The sequence below is a fragment of the Scomber scombrus genome, chromosome 17 (genome assembly GCF_963691925.1).
Source record: "Scomber scombrus chromosome 17, fScoSco1.1, whole genome shotgun sequence".
Lineage (NCBI taxonomy): Eukaryota > Metazoa > Chordata > Actinopteri > Scombriformes > Scombridae > Scomber > Scomber scombrus.
The window spans coordinates 9311493-9328279 of record NC_084986.1 but is presented as its reverse complement, the minus strand read 5'-3'; the positions used below and the strand labels follow the sequence as shown (position 1 = coordinate 9328279).

The 16787-nt window shown below is 40.9% G+C and overlaps 1 protein-coding gene across 1 annotated transcript; it reads left to right on the top strand.

Moving 5' to 3' along the window:
- The first annotated feature begins 2416 nt into the window (after positions 1 to 2416).
- On the top strand, positions 2417 to 14493 carry LOC133998047 (hormonally up-regulated neu tumor-associated kinase homolog). The gene is made up of 11 exons (XM_062437787.1): positions 2417 to 2677; positions 4131 to 4253; positions 4377 to 4546; positions 7545 to 7600; positions 7752 to 7890; positions 8043 to 8170; positions 11223 to 11358; positions 11886 to 12063; positions 12384 to 12467; positions 13301 to 13598; positions 13703 to 14493. The coding sequence occupies exons 1-11, from the start codon at positions 2417 to 2419 to the stop codon at positions 14491 to 14493; spliced, it is 2364 nt and encodes a 787-aa protein (XP_062293771.1).
- The last annotated feature ends 2294 nt before the right edge of the window (positions 14494 to 16787 follow it).

Here is a 16787-nt window from a genome sequence, read left to right as displayed (position 1 = left end):
GTGTCTGTCTAATGCAGAGCCAGATGCAGCTTGACACCCTTCCCCCGGCATTAGGGAGGGTGTGTTAACACCTCCTCCCACACACACGCTACGGCCTTAAGACCCGTTTATGAAGTGTAGTTCTCCTGGCTTGTGAACGCACATGAAGAAGAACAGAAAGATTAAGATTTGACTAATGATTCTCTTGATTGAGGTTGCTTTCACAGCAGTTTGGAGTGTGAAACCGCTAATGGCAGACTGCTTCTGAGTTCTTCGGCTCATTTCAAAATATTCTGGAAAAAGTGTCGACACCAGTGTACAGTTTAAATGTGTCTTTTTTCATCGGGGCTTAGACAGTTTGGACCTGAGTTGGTCAATACTGTAGAGAGATGTTGATTGCTTCTCGTAAAGAGCTTTTAAAATGTTGGCATGGCCGTCAAAAGGGAGAAAAATGGTTGACAAAGTGTTTGGATTGTGATTAGACCAAGTTTAATGGCGCCTGAGCGATCACAAGAAGGAAGTCGACTGTCATGGCGGCTGCAACTGTGTTTTTGCTCTGAATGCCAAATCAAATTATACAGTATCAACATGTTTAAAACAAAATAAGGTAACTCGAGAAGCTTCAATTGGCTACTACAGTCGCTCCATTAAAGGTTGTGTAAGGTTGTGTGTGTTTGAGTGTGTGCGAGTGTATTGGGTTACACGGCGGATATAAGGCTCTATCCCTCCTTTCATCAGCTGAGTGAGGAAGAATCGAGCAGCAACACACTGCAATCTGACCCAGACGTGCACGCATACACACACACACACACACACATGCACTTCAATACACACAGTAGCAGAAAAGCAGACATACTTCAATGCCAGCCATCAGCTCAAAACCTCACTGCTGCTTTCCATTCATCACCACTGTCATAACTCTGCGTCTCTGCTCCCTCTCGGCCGTATTATATTGCTTAAAAACCTTGTAACTCTAGTTTTGGTTTTTATTTGAAATGATGTTTGTGTAAACTCACCATTCAAGTAAAAACATGGAAACTATTAGAGATTTTGTAGCAGATTTTGTGGTATAAATCCAGCAGATATTTTGTGCTGAAGTACTGTAAAGAACGATACTGATCTCCACCAGCTGCAGAGGTGCTGATCTGCCGTTGACCCTGACCTCTGACTTCTCTGCGACATACAGAAGCTAATTACCCTGCAGAGATCAGTGATAAAGTTGGTAGCTGTAATAACTGTAATATTAGTATGAGTTTTAGCATTATGAACTCTCTGGAATTAAACCTATTTAAGAATAATGTGCTGTGCCAATGTAGACTTTTGATTGAAATGACAGGCAAAGGCCATTTTATCCAGTTCCTGAAAAGCAGACCGCAATGACAGATTTAAAGGAATAGTTTGCCCTTTTTGTTGAGAGAGACATGAGGAAATACCACTCTCATATCTGACAAAAGGTTATAGAATCTACATACCAGAAACTCTAAAGCTTATTAATTAACACATGATATCTAGTTTGTTTAATCTGTACCAAACCGAAGTAAAAGGAGTGATAGCTAGTTTCTAGTCTTTGTGTTAAACTAAGCTCACTGACTGTATCTTCATATTTGCCATATAGACACAACAGTGGTACTGATTTTTCATGAAATGTGTGGCAAAACAGCAAATAAGAATATTTTTTACAAAATGCTGAACTATTCCTTCAACATACAAAATATATTCAGGTATACACGAAGAATTACAGATGGAAACCATTTGGTCTCAAGCACAAAAAAGTACAAAATGAATAAAAACTGTGGGCGCAAATTGTCGATTTGGTTTTCTAGTAATGGTACATTTATTCTTATTCCCCATCTCTCTCTTACCAGCAAGTGTCACTTTGTTTTCAGCAAGAAATTAAAAAAGAAGAAGAAGAAATGAAAGAAACTGGATTTCCAATGGGAGCCAAGGAAGTAAAGCAGTTTGAATGGTTATTGTGTAACTCTGAGTATCCGTGATCCGTGTGTACCTTAGTGTGTGTGTGGGGGGGTAATTACGGTGTTGAATGTCCTCTTCATCACTGGAGCTGACCTAAGAACACAACGGTTAATCATCCACTAACCGGCCGGGAGAGGCGGAGTGAAGAGAAGGAGAGAGAAGCCAGTGTTCATTGCTGCACAGTTGGATTGAAACATTTTGAGGCACCTGTGCTTGTTAAAAGGGAAAACTAAGCAAATAAGAAAAGAGGAGTGCAGTCTGGAATATACTTACCTGACTGTGTAGGACACGCACATGCTCCTGAAGAAGAAGGATTTAAATTTCTGCATTTATTTTGAAGTCACCAAAAGCATTGTGCGTGTTTATGTGCATCTCTGTGGGTGTTCAACGTGGACTATCCTACCTTTGGATTTAACCGTGTGTGTGAGAGAGGCGGCCACATGGGGCCCGTGCCCTGTGCGGGATGCCAGCTGCTGCAGTGAAGCCCGCTCCGGAGGGCATGGTGGCAGAGGGAGGGGGGGAAGGAGAGCGTGTTGTGCCCCAGTGGGAAGCCTCCGCCCTGGGTCGGGAGCGGCTGCCTCTGCCCTCTCTGAAGGTCCCTAGGGAACTGCTGCGGAGCTTCCCCCACTCCAAACGGGTGGGATCCTACCTGGTGGGGAAAATGATCAACAAAGGGTCATTTGCCAAAGTGATGGAGGGGCTACACATTGGCATGGGGGAAAAGGTCTCTGAGCTGTGTCTACATGAAATAGCCTACCATGCCTCAGACTATAGGTCAACACATGGGCAAAGGAAAAGATCACACACACTCACATACAAGATTATAATTACATGGTTACAACTTGTGCCTTGTACACTTGCCACTGATAATTATACTCAGTTGAGTCTGAAGGAGTCACTGGCCTCTTATTATTCCTGTTATGTGTACAAAAACTCTGTCAAGCACATCTGTAATTACTTTATTCCATAACCATGTCTTTTAGAGCGGTTTTACACGAACACAACTTTTCCTCAGTGGATTTAAAGAGTGAAGTGGATGCATTTCAGTTCAAAATGTGTTGTGTTAGATTCCTAGAAAAGTGAAAATTAACTGAAAACAAATGCTGCTTGAACGCCACTACAAAGACTTATGATTTAACTAAAACCAGTGCAAAATGTGAATATTCTTAAATATTCTCTAAGACATGTAGGTGTTCCATATTTTCTCTATTGTTTTAAACTGTGGCTCTAAACTGGGACAATATGGGTGTGTACTTATTGTGTAGTGAATGTGGTACATGTGTGTATTTGTGTGTGTTTGCCTGTGTGTATTTGTGTAACTTTCTTTCATGGGTCACTGAGTCCCTGACCCTGGCTCATATGTACCTGACTTGGTTGCTATAGCAATTGCCAAACTCAACTCTGGGGTTATTTGCTCCTCTTAACCCTTGTTACCCTCTCCAGACCTATAGAGGGGAAGTCTGCAGATATGCAAACACACGCTGGTCTAAATTAGACGGTAGGATGTTAATTTTGACTTAAATCACAGGATACAACTTTCTTTTATTTCTTTTTTTATAACGCCTTATTACATTTATATCCTAGCACCAATTTGTTATCATTTACAGCCATGTATATGTCCAACAATCTACAATCATCTGAACAAGCTGAATTATTTTCAACACTGGGAATTTAATTTATATCATAGCTCAAGTATTTATTTTATCCCATCATGATTATATGGCAGTGAAATTCATTTTGAGAACACAAATGAATAAAGAGTAAAGAATCTGAAGAAAGTCAAAGCTCCAGCAACACTTGTAGTAGAGAATAACTTTATTAGTAGACAAACGTGTTTGTCAGGGTCACTAATTAACAAGTGTTACTGGACAACACAAATAGTGGCCAAAATTATCCACACAAGACTTGAAAGTATCAATACAGTATAAAGCAGTAGGTCAGTATGCGCAATGAGACTGAGAAATGTATTATTTTCAGGCAACCAGTCAGATTTGTGCTGCTACATAAAATTAGAGTTGCATGTGATAAGCTAAAGCTACATTTAGGATTTCTGACAGGAATACTGGTTCAAATCACTCCACCAGTGGAAAAACTACAGGTACATGTATACGTAGTGGAGGACTGTTGTGAATGTGTGCTTATCATCATGGTACAATTTTTAAAGTTATTGTTTTCAGGTGGCCATTAAAGTGATTGACAAGAAGAAAGCACGTCAGGACTCGTATGTGCTGAAGAACATGAAGAGAGAACCTCGAATTCATCAGATGGTGCGACATCCTCACATCGTCGTCCTGCTGGAGGTAAAAAAAGGGTCTCTTGACTAGATCGGAGTGTGTTTGAAGATTTTTTGTTGACCGATCTACATACATTTGTATACACGCTTGCACTAAATAAATACACACATGAATATTGGTGTGTGTCAGACCCTGGAGACGGAGAACAGCTACTACATGGCCATGGAGCTTTGTGCTGGAGGAGACCTGATGGATAGGATCTGTGAGAGGAAGAGGCTGGAGGAGAGGGAGGTGCGGCGCTACACCCGACAGATTCTCTCTGCAGTGGAACACCTGCATAAACACGGCATTGTACACAGGTGAAACTACACACACACACACACACACACACACACACACACACACACACACACACACACACACACAAACATATACACACACATAGGTTTATTTAAGTCTTAGTGGAGATTTATCCTTACCATAACCACTACTTGCCTAACCCTAACCCTATCATTAACCACTGACCCAAAAATCAACGTTTTACCAATTGAGGACACCGCTTTCATCCCCAATTGCACAAAGTTTCCCCTGGTTTTAAGTCTAATTTGTCTAATTTCCCTGAAAGTAACTTGAGTCACACACACACACACACACACACACACACACACACACACACACACACACACACACACACACACACACACACACACACACACAAACACACACTACCTTCTTACAATAGCGCTTTTGTTAAGAAACTTGGTGGATCTTTGATAGTTCCTTCAAATTTGATAAATATATTAGTTTGGCTGTCAAAATGAGCTTTTTTCAGTTAAGATTTTTTTGACAGGTAAAGGAAGGTAAAGCCCAATCTCTCTCCCAGTGATTTCAAGAGAGTTATTCATGGTTTTATCACCTCTCTGCTAGACTATTGTAATTCTCTGTATGTGAGTGTGGATCTTACATCTCTTCGTCATCTGCAGTTAGCTCAAAATTCAGCTGTTCTTGTCTTCTAACTGGTAAAAGAAAGTGTGGTCACATAACACCACTATTGGCCTCTCTCCACTGGCTCCCTGTCCGTTTTAGGATTAATTTTAAAATTTTATTACCGGTTTTTAAAGTTTTAAATGGTCTGGCACCTCTTTATCTAGCAGAGCTCCTGCATCATCATTCTCCAGCTAGAGCACTGAGGTCGACCAACCAGATGCTCTTGGATGTGCTGAGATCCAGGCACAGAAATAGAAAGGGCCGAGCCTTTGCGGTGGCTGCCCCTAATCTCTGGAAAAGCTTACCTATTCATATACGGACTGCTCAGACCCTAGAAACTTTTAAGTCGCTGCTGAAGACCCACGACTTGCTCTTGAATTGTGCAGCAAGATACGTTTTTCTGGAACCTGGTGGTTTTGTGAGATTTTTATTGACATGATGATAAATTGAAAAAATAATCAATATATTGATAATGATAGTATTTCTTAGTAATAGCACTGCTGTGGAAAAACTATAAAATAATATGGTCAATCTACAGTATCTACCCTAATAAGCACTGATTTTTTCACTTTCAGATCAGAAGATATGTACAAGTTTAAGTTAAATGTGAACTGGTTGAAAAGTTAACATTTTTTAAACATCCATGCTACATATTATCATTGTATAAACATTATTTAATGACTATATCAATGTGAATCTTTATATCAATGATAGTCAGTGAAATGCTGTTAAAACAATAGGAACAGAAATCTACAAACGTTCATTGTTCTTACAAGTTTAGTGCAGTTCTAACATAGACTTCTGAACATCTTTTGACCTGCAAATTACAAAAACTCTGCTTACTCAACAAGTATGAGCTCAATTAGAAATTTTTCAAAACCAAAGAGCGAAAGATGAGCATTCAAATGTTATTGTCTTGAAACATCATTGTCCAGAATGATGAGAGTCCAAAACTTACCTGCCAACAGTAGCTGTTGTCTGTGGTGTTGTAGATGTTAAAGTGAGACCTTGTAGATTCAAACACATTTACACAAATGTGAGTTCACATACACACAGAGAGTAGTTTGCAGGGCATTAACAGCCTACAGAGAAGGAAACACTGCAAGAAAAGTAAAATCTGGCACGGTGGAGCGTGGGAGTTATTTTTGTGGCATTTTAGTATGTGTAGGTGTTAGAGACCCAATACTAACACACTCTCTCTCACACACACACACTCATACTGCAACATGCACAGCACTGGGCTTTGGTTTAAGACCTTGGCTCCTCTGAAGGTGGGAATGTGATTACCAGGCAATGACTTCATCATCCTGCGCCGGCGCCATGATTCACACATCATCACAACATCATGGACTTCCTCTCTAATGAAGTCCCTCAACGATGTCCCTCTCAACTCTTCAATAGCACCTCTCTCTGTCTCACACACACACACCCCAACGTACTCGCACACATTCATACGCTCACACTTTCTTAACCACAGTCCCACACAGAGATGATTAAACTGGAAATAAATGGAAAATTTGCACTTAAACGCACCTCCTGCCACCCACATTCACTAGGTTTACCGCATACATTTTCTTCTTTATGACAATGTCTGCTCTTGCTCTTTTCTTGCTCGTTTTCCCTCTTTCTCCCTCCGTCTGTCTTTGAACTTTTCCCGGGTTTTGTGAGCAGGGTTCTCTGGATTTTTGTGACCGGGGGTGTCTGTTGGTTAGATGAAGGCAGATGAAAGGAAAATGGCTGATTCCCAGGCTATAGTTTATAGGGGATCTCTCCCTCTTTACCACAGATTTTCATTTAGCTGGGTAGTTTTCGAGCAGGCAGTGTGGTTGGTGGTGAGGCTGGGGTATGTTCAGGGGAGCGAGGCGAGTTTTCCAGGTGAACACAAAGACATCAGTTTGGTAGAGATGAGCGAGTGAAGAGCTCCACTTGTGCATGAAAGTTTCAGTTTGACTTGAAAAAATAAAAATCTTAGTTGGTACAGATTTTCTGGAGTCCAACGCAAACCATTTCCCCAAATTACCACTAAATGTTCACCCTGAAAAACTGCAAGTAAAACAAATTTTTTAACAATGTTTTTAGCTTGAGCCCTAACCAAAACCCAAATTTAGTTTGGGTTTTCCTCTGCTTCTGTGGGTCCGGTCTCATTTGGCTCTCCATAAATACACAGAAAAAGCTTAGTAAGACCAAACACATATTGTGGAAGTTCTTAAACAAGCACCCAAGTGCCTGTCAAAGTGAATTGCTCCAACACATTTTCGTCTGAGGGGAAAAGACTAACGTTAAAAACTCCTGTAGGATTCAGGACAAAATACTGCAGTGAACCACATTCTTTCTTTGTGACCTAACATCTTTCTTTGTCTTCTTCTGTAGGGATTTAAAGATTGAAAACTTCCTGCTGGACGAACATAACAACATAAAGATTGTGGGTACGTAGATATTCCTGCGTTTCCTAATAACATCTGTCTGACATTGTGCAGTGTACTGATGGAGACAGATCAGGATATTGCAGAACCTGTTTTAGCTTTTGAGTGCATCTCTACATGTGCTTCGCTTTTAAGACAGTAATGTTTCACACAGACTTTGGCCTGAGTAACACTTTGAAGGCTGAATCTTTGTCTCTGGAGCTTCTCAACACCCAGTGTGGAAGTCCTGCCTACGCCGCCCCTGAGCTGCTCGCTCACAGGAAGTATGGACCCAAAGTGGACGTCTGGTCCGTGTACGTGATAAAGTCTCAGTGTGTCTGGCTGTCTGGCTTCTTCTATTGTCGATTTGTTAATGCAAACTGGACAGAGTATCTGAATGAATCCTTTTTGTATGTGTTTGCATCATGTAAATGGGTTTCTGCACATTTTTCTTGTCTGTGTGCAGAGGTGTGAGCATGTTTGCCATGCTGACAGGGACACTGCCCTTCACTGTTGAGCCTTTCAACATCAAACAGCTACACCAAAAGATGGTCAACGGAGAGATCAGCAGCATCCCTGGTGATGTCAGCAAAGGTAATTTCATCTGTCTGAGTGGCTTCTTCCCTAAAACAAGGATGACGTCTCCATGATGTACTTTTAATTGCCCAATAAGACAGTTACCTCGGTATAGTTGGAGTTGAGAGTGTTTGCTTTGAGTCTAGACAGAGGTTAAGATGGAATACTTACAAGAAGTGCCAACCTTAGTACTACCAAAGTGTTATGGTCACTTTTTGGTTTTTATTCTCATTATTCAGGTAAAAAAAAAAGTACAGACACATCACACACTTAATGCAATCATTTTAAATACCAAATCTATGCTTGTCTGTCCCTTCAAGCTCCCAACACCATGGCCAACAATAAAATAATTGGTAAAATATAAAAGATCAACATAAAGATGTAATTAAAACTGAATTAATGGTAAAACGTGCCTAAATTTCTCGGAGCTTTGCACAGGTAAGACTTAAACTGGATGTGATATCCTGAGCATTTATTAATGTTAATCCCACCAAACATTTCTGTCAAGTTTAGAAATTAGTCACTTCAAACATATCCTGGGAATCAGTCGCCTACACAGACCTGTCCTTACAGAAAATTGAAGGAAAAGATGTTTCACTTATTTCTTACTTCTTCCACAGGTGTGGAACACAGTGGCTGTCATGTCTCTGTTTCTTTCTGTTTTATTTTGGTCTCTTTCTTTTTTTCACATGCATAGTCACTCCATTACACTCTGTCATGGCGCCATGTCACCACAAACCAACATAGCTCCTGTTACTGTAGGGAAAACCAGTACGGCTCTGATGCTCTGACAAGATCAGATTAGTCGCTGTATCGCTGCCACAGACGGGCATTTGAGACATTAACATTAACATTCAGACTTTATCCTGCTTCTGAACTAAATTGTTGTTGTTTTTTTCGTAACAAATAAATAAAAAGAACACCCCCAAACCAAATGATAATCCCACTTTTTTAAAAACCCAATATTTATTTCCACTATCACAACCTTTTTTTGTTGATTTCCATGTCTGCTGTTTAGCAGTTTTTCTATGATTGCTCTAGAAATAAATACAGACGTCATCTTATCACAGCTACCTAGATTGAAATAAACAGATTTTTTTTTTAAATTTGTCATTTTGACCTTCTATTTCAAGCTGTTTTGGTCGTGCCATTGAGACTGATAGCAACTGATAGCAGAGACTGGAATAAAACAGTCTTGGCTTGTCTGCTTCTCTAGACTGTGAAGCTTATCAGAAATCCCCATCTGGAGTCAAACTACCAAACCTGTTAGTCACAAGTCACAGACGGACAGGTTGAATTGGTTCTCGTTAAGGGAAATCCTGCCTCTCTCCATGCCTTTGTCTCTGACCTGGCTGCAGTGAAGTCACATTACACCCATTAAAGCACATTATTTTATTTATTTTATGTCTTTGCTTGATTTATGTTGCATACTTTTTTTCTTTTTGATCCTATGGCTGCTTGTTTTTGTGGTTGACGTGACTTTTGTAGTTACTTATAATGTGTACTAAGGTGAGATTCCTTCTATAAGCCTCTAGGGCAGTGGTCGGCAACTAGTGGACTGCGCCTTACTGAAATAGCCATGCCATGTGTAGTATGAAGAAAAAAAGGTACAGCACCTCCACTCAACCCTTTATGAAAAACATTAATATTGGCACAAAAAAAGCAGAATCTGCTTGATCGTGACATATGACTTGAGGTCAATGATGCCAAGGAATAATTTTCAGAGTAAAAGTATGTCAAATAATAATTAGAATAAGTTAGGCTCCACTACAGGTGCTGATGTGTTGTGTGTAACAAAGCAAAATGAAAATTGTACAGTTATGATTTAGTTATTTTAATTTGATCCATTCTCAGTAAGTATCTTGTTTTATAAGGCATTCTGTCACAAATTCCAATTGCTTTTTTCCCTGCCTAATAGAACTGGATAGCTCAGTGGTTAACAATACTTACTTTGGCGCAGGAGATTGGGGTTTGGACTCCTGGTCTGGGCGAGGTTACACATATCCAGTGTGGACCCTTAGGCAAGTTCCTTACCATAAGTAAAACTGCAAAAGTCATAAGTCATACACTAGTTGCCCGGGTGAACAAGGTTCACGTCAGGTGTTGAGGAACCAGGGCAGCCTGATGAAATAAGTTACTGGAACAAGACATGTGAATTGACACATGTTGAAAAGCTATTATACAAGTAACCCAAGTGAGAGAAGTTACATGCAGAGATTGTGGGATATATGGATGCTCCGAAATACAACATAGAAGCTAACAAAGAAACAACTTCTAGCCCAGTGTTCCAACATCTGCAAACCGCTATCACAATTGGAGACTGATGAGGTAAAACAAACGTGCATGAGGTGTCTGTCCAGAAGAGTGCAGTCCTAAGAACGGCTAAGAAACTGTGCACAACCCTCAAACTCCCAGGCCTATGACAGAGGACCTGAGCTAGAGGAAGACACACCACCCCATGGGGTGAGAGGGGATTTTATATATATATATGTTTTAGGGGTTTTCTAAATCCCACTTGCACAATTTGCCTCTTCTCTTTTTCCGTAGTGTTTCTGCTTTGGTTTGTCTTACTGTGCAAATAAATAAAAAGAGAGAAAGAAACCTCAGGCATGTTTGGAGCAATTAATTTGGGCATTGTAAGAATGGCACAAACTTGGGTGAAAAAAATCATAGAAAAAATCTGAAACTCGTTTAGGCTGTGGATTAGGTAGAACGATTAGAGATCAAATATTGGGTAAGTGGTCTGTTCACCAGCTCTGCCTATCTGTATGCTGAAGTACCCTTGAGCCACACTTACCGTAACACATTAAGTCTAACTAGTGCAATGCTTATTTTATTTAAATTTCAGCTTAAAAGTTCTTCACACCAATTCCAAGGTGACTGAGTCCAAATTATTTTTAATTATTTTATTGTGCTTTCATATCCACAGCCTATATATATTTATGTTTTTATCTGGTATGAACACAAGAGAAATGTCCACAGATGAGTTTTTTTGTGTGTGTGACATAGACCAAACTACATGCAGAAATCCTTGAATTTAAATGCCCATCCACCTATGTTTATCCTGCAGGCGCTGCGTCGTTTGTGTTGTCTCTCTTGGAGCCAGACCCAGCTAAGAGACCCAGTGTCAGAGCTGCGATGGAGGAGAGATGGATCAATGAGGGATATGCCAAGAAACCACTACACACACTCTCACATAAAAACAGGTAGATTTCCACCACAACAAACACACCCTCATGCAACAGAAATGTGACTTGTCTCTTTAAATATGCTTTTAAATATATTACTTTGCCTAGTAATGTACTATATGTTTGTAATATGAGAGCAAAGTCAGACACAAACACTCTCATCAAAATCAAATGTTAAATGTGGGCAAAGCAACCATGAGGGAAATCACTGCAAATTAAATTTTTTTTGCGGTCAGCAGTGTAACAGCTTTGTGTATAACAGCACGACGAAAAGGCTTTTATCACTTTATGCAGTGTGGAAATGCAATCATGTATGGCTCCCTCTGGTAATAACATCTTTTCTGAAATCCACATGAATGGAGCAAGAAGTGTTCCAGCTCTGCTCTGCTCACAGTTTGAAAGTCATCAAACCAGAATCCTTCCGTTACTGGTCATTCCTCACCATCAAATCCTCAACAACCCATTAGATTTCGCTCTGCCTCGTTCTTCACACTTTATCTTTGTAACTGCTTTTCAATCCCACTCTCTTTTTTATTTCTCTTTAGGTTGTGTCCAGAGGATCTCAACTCGTCTGTGCTGGCTTATATGACAGAGACGCTGGGCTTTTCCCTCTCTGAAATCATACACACGCTTACCACCAACCGACCCTCTACCATCATGGCCTCCTATCATCTGCTGCTCAACAAGCTCAACAGGAGCCAAAAAGGAGCCAAAGCCAGCAAGGTTCACGCCTCATTTGCACACACATATGGCTCTTCTAATGCTTGTAATAATAAACCCTTTACCTAAGTCAGTGCTGTGTAAATATGAATAAATATTATTTTAAGGTTTTGCTTTGAACATTTAGCAGAATAGATCAAAGTTTTGGGAAGCCGAAGCTAGCTGTTTTCCATGCTATATGCTGTTGTCTGTAGCTTCACATTCACATTATAGGACAAAGGTGTCAATCTTCTCATCTAAATCTGGGCGAGAAACCAAATCAGCACATTTCACAAAAAATATCAAACTATTCCTTAAACTGCTAACAATGATTGCTTTGGCAGAAGCTAGAGAGCAATGACTGGAGTCTTCCCAGTAAGAACACATGGAGGGAGAGGAATAACACTGAAGCAAAGACTCAGCACCAGGTAATGCTGACACTGTCAATAACATCATGAAAACAAATACACTGAACATTGAACAGTGTTAAGGTGAAACTATTTAAGGCTTTTTTTTACTGTCAACAAATCCTAATTTTAGACTCATTTTTAGCAAAGTATTTTGGTGCTTCAGTGAGAATTTACTGCAGCAGGATGGTGTATATGGGAGTGACTGTGCCCATGTTCATCTTATGCTGTGTTCCTACTACATGGTACCAGCTCGGCTTCACTGTACTCTACTTGCTTTTGGTACCAGGTACTCTTCTGGATTTCGTTTTTATTTCACAAGAGGTCGAAGGCAGCAGTACAGACAACCACTGAGTAGCCCAGTGAATAATAAAACTATGTGCAGACATTTTAGTAGTGTGGCTAAAAATTGTGGGTTTGTGCAGGATGTCTGACCAATCAGTGGTCTGCAGTGTTTTCTCTTTATAGCATTGGCTCAGCTCGCTTGGAACTTTAATAGAGGTGACCAGGTACCAGGTACTATACATAACCTTTGCCCATGGAAAACAAAAAAGAACAGTTCTGAGCGAGTAGAGTCGAGTCGAGCTGTACCATGTAGTGAAAAAGCAGCATTATCTCACAGAGGAATATCAGGATTTTACACAGATAATTATATATAGAAAGACAAGTTAGAACATAGACTTTATCTGCACTTGACCAAATGCATTCACCTTGTATGTTTTTGCAAATAAGCATATGAACTTGTTATAAGCACAGAAAGTGCTGATGTATGAGGCAATTTACAGTTTTAGGTGACATGAGAGGGTAAAAACACAATTTTGCCTGTAAAATGTTTTTCTTGCGCCTCCTTTTAGAACGAACCGACCAATGAAAAAGTCTCCAAGCAGCCCAGCAGACCTCTGAAGGCCCAACAGATAAGTGAATATCAAAGCAGCAGGAAGAGACCCGAGCACCCACACAAAAAAGACCAACCAGAGGACGATGAGAACCGTCCCCCGTCTCCCTCTTTACCCCAGCTTCCTCACTCAGCTTCCCCCTCTCTACCGCCTCGCCTCCCGTCTCCTTCCCCAGCCCCGCTGTCTGCAGAGGATGGGGCTACCGATGAGGAGACTGCCATCACCTTGGACACCAGAGAGGCTCTGTTTCCTGAGGGTAAGAAGTTATTACACCTACAGATATAAAAGCTGCTTGTATCCATCCAGCAGTGTGACATGACAGAATGTGACACGCTGCACATTTATGCTTATGTGTTCCAGTGTCCGTGTTCGGAGACAGAGAACTCGTCCACCTTTCTCCTCCTAAAAGCTCTGCATCTCAACTCTGTGACTCTGCCCCTTGCCAAGTCCCCTTACCCGCTGAGCCAAACAGAGACAGCAGCACGTCGAGACCGATCCGACACACACACCTGCTCAGGACGACGCAATCCGATGGCGCAGCAGACCCAGGGTCAGACTGCTTCCATGACAACCGCCACCAGGACGATCATTCTCATCACCTGAGCATCAACGAGCGTCTGGAGAAGCTGCAGACGTTCTACTCGTCAGAGAAGAACGGTATCTCTCCCAGGATGCTCCTGGAGGCCGACACACACACCACACACTCCTCAGACAGAGATCATTTGGGCACCATGGAGTCGACACAGACATCACCCTCTGCCCCCCTGCCCCGCCTGCGCAACGTGGGGCTCAAAGACGGACGGAGCAGGAAGATGACATGGGTAGGGTTGACCCGACCCGGGGCCCCAGGACTCCTGGTGAACGGGTCCAAACCTCCTGCATTCCCCTCACAGAGACAACACACTTTGGTTATCAAGAGCCTCAGGCAGGAGAGGGGGAAGAGAAGAGAGCTGTCGGCAGCAGGAGGAGGAGGAGGAGGAGGAGGAGAAAGAGTGACAGCAGGAGGAGGCATGAATGGAGCCAAGAGGAACTCAGTTCAGTTACGTTCATCTCTCCAGCGTCGGGTGGCGGACCTGAATCTGCCATTGCTTCCTGCAGCCCTGCAGGGAAAAACAGACAGAAAGAACCAGCTACACAGCATGGACTACTGACACTTAGATTTAAGGACATGATAGAGTGGCAGGGATAGAGGTCAGATAACAGTGCAAGGGGAAGAAAAGGAAAGGAGAGAGGAGAAAGGACTGAGGTTAGTGACATATAGAAGGCAGTTCAGAATTGCTGGCCTGTGATGAAATAGGGTGCAGATATACAGCAGGGCAGCACAGACATTTTAACGGCAGCTACAAAAGATACTAAAGCTATGAATCATTGCTTTCATGCATCACTCTCACACATAAATTATAATATTAATAATAATAATTATATAATAATAATATTAATAAGCTGCAGTGCCAAAAACTAATAACTCTAACTAAACACAGGAGGTATGAAGCGATAAGGATGCAGAAAATGAATACAGTCCAGGTCAGATTTGGAAACTGTGTTACAATTTTCTTTTACAATCTCAATATGTTAATCTTCACCCATCATAATGTGAAGTGCAGGATGCACATTGAATAATGTTTCTATTTGTATTCACTATTATTAAATGCATTTTTTGTACTTGCACAAATAGTAAAGGTTTAAAAAAAGCCTGAATTCATTTATTGTGTGTTGCAAATTGTTTTAATGATTGCTCAGCTGTGAAGATATTAGAGGTTAAGTAGGTAAAATGTTTGGAGATTAGTTTTTTTTTTAAATTTGTCTCTTGATTATTCTACCTCAACTACACTCAACTCTCTACATCAACATTATAAAAAGGTTTTTGTTTCACACACAAACATACTGCATAACTCATAAAAAACAGCCTTCTAATCTGAGTCCTCTCACTGTGGTGTTGTGGAATTAAAAGTTTCCATTGATAAAATGTCATTCAATGAATCAGATAGTCAGAAGACCCTTTAACGAGCAGCAGCAATCACCAGCTGAAGGCTATTTTCTTTATGTCAAGTCCTTTAATTTAACCACTATCTTATCTAGACGGGAGTGGCATTGACATTGGTTGCTTTACTTAATTAGGCTGCTGGCTGGCTATAAATGTAGCATTACCTCATGATTACTGAATCGATTAGGTTACTTTTGAAGTTGTGCATCATCCTACGGCTCAGTAAGGAAGCACTGTTTTGTCCCTTACTCATTTGGTTAACTCAGGATTTTGTCAGCTTTTTCTTGTAATAGACAATCAATTCATTGTAACATATGCAGTATATATTTTTCACAGTGATGAACAAACCACAGCACAAGTTTGACCATTTCGTCATGTTTAGATATTTACCGCAGTAAGCCTTCACTGCAAGTTCTTCACTGGGCGAGTATGAGAGTGTCAGAAGTGCTTGATAAATGATATGTCATAAAACTGCAAAGCTAACACACACACACACAACAAAATCAACCTTAAACAATTTTGAGCTCAAATCTGTGTGTCTTCAGTCCCATCCCTCTCTGTCTCAGCACTCTTCTTTCCTCACTGTCTCTAGATCATTAGTGTTGAGGTGCGCTGCAAAGAGTTGCAGGAATCTGGTTGCTGCTTCGTGGCTGCTAAATAATTTAGCCGCTGTTATGAGATACTCTGTGTGTGCGTGAGGCTGGTCGCATGTTCTGCGTGTGCCCAATAAGGACAGATTGAACCCACTCAGGTGGATACATCGCCCACTCCAGTTACCTCTCTGGCTACTTAACAGTGATATGAACCAGTAAGCTCTGATACTGTAACAGACATACACACACATTCACGCTGCACAATAGCGATACTCTAAACAAGAATGAACCTGTCAAATTAAGTAAACCAGAAGATGAAATACAGTGGCGTTTTTTGTCTTTTTTTAATATGACCAGAAACTAACAAAAGTCATCTTAAGTGTCATTCTATAACAAGCTCTTAAAAACACTTTGGCACTCATGCAGGGGACTCATAAAAGAAGCTTATTTGGGTCTAGACTCGTGATGGAGGGTTTTAGATGCTTGGTGCTGTGAACAAGTGTCCCCTAAACTCTCCCCTTTGAGAACTGAGCTTAATAGCAGAGCCTGAATGATGCGTGTGCGTAAGAACTGGAAAAAGGAGGTATGGAAAATTGATTAATAATACATGTTACACATATGGATGTATCCATAGCTACTGGGACATTGTGTTTACATGCACGGTACAGTGAACCGTCTGAAGAGCATATGCCTGTGAAGGAGACATCAAAAGGCAACTTAAAACACGATGATCACTGTTGGTTATCCATGACATTCAGTTTTGTGTGCTTAATCTGAGTGTCAATGACAACTGCAGCAAAATCAAAGCAAAAAGCCAAACTAAAAATATACATAATTTACGAGTCTGTACTTCGTATTGTCATCAGTA

Coding starts and splice junctions, on each gene's coding strand:
- LOC133998047 (XM_062437787.1), top strand. CDS start 2,417: ATGCCAGCTGCTGCAGTGAAGCCCGCTCCGGAGGGCATGGTGGCAGAG. Junction 2,678..4,130: donor ACATTGGCATGGGGGAAAAG/GTCTCTGAGCTG, acceptor TATTGTTTTCAG/GTGGCCATTAAAGTGATTGA. Junction 12,064..12,383: donor AAGGAGCCAAAGCCAGCAAG/GTTCACGCCTCA, acceptor TTGCTTTGGCAG/AAGCTAGAGAGCAATGACTG.